General features: G+C 44.0%; 1 protein-coding gene across 2 annotated transcripts; it reads left to right on the forward strand.

Moving 5' to 3' along the window:
• The first annotated feature begins 365 nt into the window (after window positions 1-365).
• LOC102717997 (uncharacterized WD repeat-containing protein C2A9.03-like) lies at window positions 366-5,263 on the forward strand. Of its 2 annotated transcripts, none has more exons than XM_015838611.1 (10): window positions 366-690; window positions 794-974; window positions 2,155-2,322; window positions 2,421-2,507; window positions 3,049-3,183; window positions 3,323-3,433; window positions 3,672-3,763; window positions 3,841-3,946; window positions 4,242-4,328; window positions 4,618-5,263. In XM_015838611.1, the coding sequence occupies exons 2-10, from the start codon at window positions 801-803 to the stop codon at window positions 5,029-5,031; spliced, it is 1,374 nt and encodes a 457-aa protein (XP_015694097.1). In that variant the 5' UTR covers window positions 366-690; window positions 794-800; the 3' UTR covers window positions 5,032-5,263. The 2 variants fall into 2 exon arrangements, with proteins under 2 accessions (XP_015694097.1, XP_015694098.1); XM_015838612.2 differs by lacking the exon at window positions 366-690 and adding an exon at window positions 1,914-2,061 and having other exon boundaries at window positions 901-974.
• The last annotated feature ends 295 nt before the right edge of the window (window positions 5,264-5,558 follow it).

The following is a 5,558-nucleotide window of genomic DNA, read 5'->3' on the forward strand; positions in this document are numbered from 1 at the left end:
ATACTACCGACACGATTTATCTTTTAAAAATAAAATCATATTACTATACCGATTAATAATTATACTCGATACTCAATTCGAATATTTCAACCCCATTTAACCCCCTCCTTATCCAGCCCTCCTCCGACAACTCAAAACGACCTGCACTAATTTCCCAATAAACAACTCGCCTACCTTGATAAAAACAATTAGTCCACTCACAATAACAGCATAATTCCCAACCCTAATTTTAATTTCTTTCTAAACTCGTCTGGGTTTTTAAAGCGCTGCGGTGGCGGTCGCAAAAATCCAGTTTCGTGCACAGCCCACGCTTCTAGAGACGCCCATTTTACTGTTTATATATCCTGACCATCCGTCACCCATCGTCGCCTTCATCCTAATCCCCTCCGCCTCCGCCTCCCCCTTCCTCCATCCTCACGCGGCGCAGCACGCCGTCGCTGTCGTCGTCGTCTCTCGTTTCCGGATCGAACCTCGCTTCGCCGCACGGCACCAAAAGGCGGGGCGTCCGTGCTGCCTGCCTGCCTGCCTGGACTTCCCATCCACACGTTTCGCTGCTCCTGCGGCCCTGCCTGCTGCCTCTTCCGATCCGCCCGACGCGCGGGGTGCTCTCTGGACGGCGTTTTTTCTCATGTGCTCCGGTGGCGGTTGATTCGCTGCTGTCCCCTTCCGTGCGTCGGCGGGGGAGCTCAGGTGCGTGTGTGGCTGGCTTCGGTTGGTTGTTTAGCGTGTGACGCGAGGTGGTTGTTTGTTGTTTGTTGTGTGATCTGAGCTCAGGTTTGGTTGGCGCGTGCAGGTAGGCGATGGCGGCGACCGTGCGGGACGGCGCGGAGGCGGCGGGGTACGGGGTGGAGGATGAGGATGACCGTGACGGCGGCGCGGTGTCGGACGGCGAGATGGACGTGGAGATGGGCGGCGAGTCGCAGGCCCGCGAAGCCGAGCGGAGGGACGGCGACGGCGACGACGACTACGCGCTGGTCGGTAACGCTGCGTCCCTTTGGTGGTGGTGGTGGTTGTTGCCTTGGTTGTTTTCGTGCTGCGAATCTGAGCCGCCGCCGTGTCACTGTTCCGTCCTGTTCTCCTCTGATTTGTGTTAGGGATCCATTCCTTTGTTTATTTTACCTGATAAATTGGTTGCGCTTAGTGGGTACCATGTCGCGATAAGCACAGGAGCGTAATATCTAGGGTTGTTCATGGACACATGTTAGCCTTCCGCTCCGAACCAGGTCTGTGCTGAATTGCTGATCGTGACAGGCTTAGTTTTCTGGTGGTGTGTAGCGCTGCTGCTAGGATGCACCGTGTGGTAAAGCACACATAGGAAATAAGTTTAAAATACGGAGTTGATTGTTTTGTTATAACAAGTAGAAAAGGCTAAGTTGGCATCTATAAACAGTTATATATGATAAGTGGAGAATTTACTTATTCAAAAACACATCGATTGCATGGAGGCCTTAGTGCAGTGATGTGTTCCAACAAATATATGTAATTAATTTTTACTTTCTGCTGAATTCTTTATGTTAACTAGAGACTTCGTGTCAACTGTGTTTGTGGAGTAGATTTTTTCTTCCCAATCATGCAGCTCTAGATTGCTACCTAGGTTGTGCTTATCTTCAGCCAATAATGGCTTGGTATACCATTCTCTCTGTTAGGTCGTTTTCATTAAAGGGGTATGGTGCATAATATTTCTATGCCCATCTTGGCCCGGTGTTTTGGATGTCAGTGCCTTTTGAATTGGCTAAGACCCATGTATCTAGCATGGGTTGTACCAGGGAGTAGGCCTCATGTTTTCTCCATGTTGATCAATGTTAGATTAGTTCACCTTTTGAATTAACCGCCGACTTAGGCGGGCCCATGTTTTGGCATATGTGATAACTGGTTAGTGCTCATGTGGGTCAACATGCCTATCTAATTGCCAGATCACAGGATGCTGGAGAATCGGATGCAACAGCTTGCCAAGGATAAAGATTTTATCTGTTTTGGCGGAAACTGCTTCTGTTTTTCTTTGTTCTTTCCATACTGTGAAACCCAAACAGAAAGCATGATGAGACTGCATCGAGTTTTAGGGTATTCAGATCCAATTGTTCATTCATTAAATGGTTTGGTGCATGTGAAATAAAAAAAAGGGTTGCAACATATTCATAATTGGTTATTGTGCAGCTCACTAGGATAACTGACACATCAGCAGCTGAAGCAAGGGCAGGAAAGGATATACAAGGTATACCATGGGAGAGGTTACAAATAACCAGGTGTGATTACAGAAAAGCTAGATTGGAACAGTACAAAAACTACGAAAACTTCCCTCAATCTGGAGAGCTCATGGATAAGGTTTAATACTACCATGATTCGTGAATTTGTATATCAATGTTTGTTTTAGTCTATACATGTTCCAAATCCCTTAAAAATGCATTTTTACATTTTTTCAGTTATGCAAGCAAGTGGATAAGAGCAGCAAGTATTATGAATTTCACTACAACACTAGATTAGTGAAGCCATCAATCCTCCATTTTCAGGTAAGTTGCTTCTTTCTCCTATTGAAGGCAGGATAAGCTATTTTTTCATAGATGTTAGCATTTATTGTGCATCATCGTGGAGTTGTTACACCTCATTTAATTGATTATATGTATTTTTCCATATCAATAAGAAGTAAGAAGTTCAAAAACGTTGTATGATCGTTAGGGGGAGGGGGCTTTTAACATAGAGAACTCTATAGGAAATCTACTGTCCCAGAAAAAAAGACTTAGTTCCTTTCTTTTTCAGGATTGTTGATTCAGTTTTTTGGCAAAAAGGTTTTGGGATATTTCAAAGGATATGCTGTAGATTCTTAAATGTTCTTATGGAACTGTTAGACGCATGAAACCATGGCCTGCATTAAGGTTAAAGTTTTCATTCAAGTGCCTTTTGAACTGTGATTGGATATAGTCAATGATATAAACTTAACACTTTGTCTTGATGCCTCCATTACTATGAGGTTCATCCTTTCTATCAGCTAGTTGAGTTTATCTTCTCATATGATCCCCAAGGGTGCTCAGTACTGACTAACTACTTCTGTAGCTTAGGAATTTGTTATGGGCAACATCGAAGCATGATGTCTACTTCATGTCAAATTCCACAGTAGGCCACTGGTCATCATTGTCTCATAATCTATCGGAGGTTCTTGATTTCTCAGGGCATGTTGCTCCAACTCAGGTTTTCTTCTTTTACATTTCCTGTTTGCATTTCTTGGAACTAAAGATTATCTTTTCTTCCACTAGTGATGTTTTTTCCAAGATCAAGTATTCTTGTTTTTGTATGTAAATGTATTCTGAATTAATATTTGGTCACACAGAAACACCCTGGCAGCTTGCTAGAAGGGTTTAGTGGGGTTCAAGTTAGCACACTCTCAGTGAATGAGGGTTTATTGGTTGCTGGTGGTTTTCAGGGAGAACTAATTTGCAAGGTAAGGTGTTGTTTTCTCTATTTTTGCTTTATGGTAAAATACCTGCTTTAATGAAAAAGGCAAGCCATGGATATCAGGTTTACATGCACAGTGTTTTTCAATCTTGGTACAGGTTTGGGGAGTGGGGACCCTGTACCTTTTCTTAGTAAAAAAGACAAAAACATGAGTATTGTTTTTAATAAGCAAGGCAAACTATGAATATCAGATTTACACGCTCAATAATTTTCTGCCCGTACAGGTTGTGGGAGATCGTGATGTTAAGTTCTGCACAAGGACAACTTTAAGCGACAATGCTATCACAAATGCCATAGATATACACAGATCTGCAAGGTAAAAATATACTGGCTTAAATATGTCTGAAAGACATATATGTTACAGAAATCTAAAGCCCTAAAATGTCCATGCAGTGGAAGCTTGCGTGTTACCGTATCCAACAATGATTGTGGTGTTCGCGAATTCGACATGGAGAACTTTCAGCTCTTGAACCACTTCCGTTATAACTGGCCAGTCAATGTGAGTTCTCTCTTAAAAATCCACACTGTTGTACTGTTGTATGGGAAGCTACAAGCTCCTCTTCTTGTACAGTCTTCTTCTTATCACCCCCCCCCCCCTCTCTGTAACTTGTTAAACCTGTAACACCAAACCCATTTTAGCAATGAAATGGATATAAGGTAGAGTCTCCTCTACTTTCTTGCTTCAAAAAAATAAAAATCCACACAGTGATACATCAAAAAATAAAAAACCACACAATGCTTTCATGTCCACACTCCTTGTTTGACTATTTCCTTCTTTTCCTCCTGCGATGCAGCACACATCTGTGAGCCCTGATAGGAAACTTTTGGCAGTAGTTGGAGATGATCGGGACGCTCTTCTTGTTGACTCAAGAAATGGAAAGGTAAATACCTAACATTTGCTCAGCCTTGCATTGTGTAGCCTAGTCTCACCATTACTGCTAGATATGTTTTCATCCTGGCTATGAATTATTCTGCTTTGTATTGGCCCCTCCATGCTTATCAATGTAGCATTGGACTGCTAGAGTCTTACTCTTTTCTTTACAATACACTGCCATTTTACTTTCATGGCCAAAATCAAAATTATGTACCTTCCATGAATTATTAGTTGTGAATTATTCTGTTCTAGTGTTTATCTGGACACTGTCATGAATGCTGAATCCTTCTGCGCAGGTAACCTCTACCCTAGTTGGCCATCTGGACTACTCGTTTGCTTCCGCATGGCACCCTGACGGCCGCACCTTCGCAACCGGGAACCAAGACAAGACCTGCCGTGTCTGGGACATACGGAACCTGTCGACTTCGCTCTCCGTCCTCAGGGGCAACATCGGCGCAATCCGCTGCATCCGCTACTCCTCCCACGGCCGGTTCATGCTGTTCTCGGAGCCCGCCGACTTCGTGCACGTCTACAGCGCCGCCGCGGGCTACAAGAAGAGGCAGGAGATCGACTTCTTCGGCGAGGTCTCCGGCATCTCGCTCAGCCCGGACGACGAGTCGCTGTTCGTCGGAGTGTGCGACCGCGTGTATGCCAGCTTGCTGCACTACAGGATGGTCCACTCCTTCGGGTACCTCGACTCGTTCATGTAGAAGAAGGGAATAAAAATGGTGTTTCTGTTGGGCCCTGTTAGGGCCGCTCGCTCATCGCTGTGGCGATTCTGATGTGTGCGTGTTCAGGGAATGTATCCGCCTGTTCGTGCATGTTTCGAGTCTGCCTTGTAAATAGTTTAGCTAGTATATCATAGACTGTGACGGACCAATGCTCTCGGAACAGAAATGCAGAGTAATCTATGTCGTCAGTGCTTAGCTCCAGCTTGCACAATTCTCGCGGCTCCTTTGAAACACAGTGCAAATGTTGCCAGATTTTCGTAGGATTTTTCTTTAAAATTCCTCAGCGATTCTTCCATTCCAACGGAGTTGATCGCTAAGGGCTTTTTTTTTGTTTGGATGAATTTCAACTTATAGGAATCTCCCTTCAATTTGTGGGGCATTTAACTTTTTGTCACTCTTAAAAATGACACATAACATGATACATGGGTTTTCATGTGTCTATAACATATGACATGTCATATGGGTCTAGTAGCAAATATGTTAACTTAACGTAATTTATAAGAGTA

Source organism: Oryza brachyantha, chromosome 6 (assembly GCF_000231095.2).
Source record: "Oryza brachyantha chromosome 6, ObraRS2, whole genome shotgun sequence".
Lineage (NCBI taxonomy): Eukaryota > Viridiplantae > Streptophyta > Magnoliopsida > Poales > Poaceae > Oryza > Oryza brachyantha.

Coding starts and splice junctions, on each gene's coding strand:
- LOC102717997 (XM_015838611.1), top strand. CDS start 801: ATGGCGGCGACCGTGCGGGACGGCGCGGAGGCGGCGGGGTACGGGGTG. Junction 975..2,154: donor GCGACGACGACTACGCGCTG/GTCGGTAACGCT, acceptor GTTATTGTGCAG/CTCACTAGGATAACTGACAC. Junction 4,329..4,617: donor TTGACTCAAGAAATGGAAAG/GTAAATACCTAA, acceptor CCTTCTGCGCAG/GTAACCTCTACCCTAGTTGG.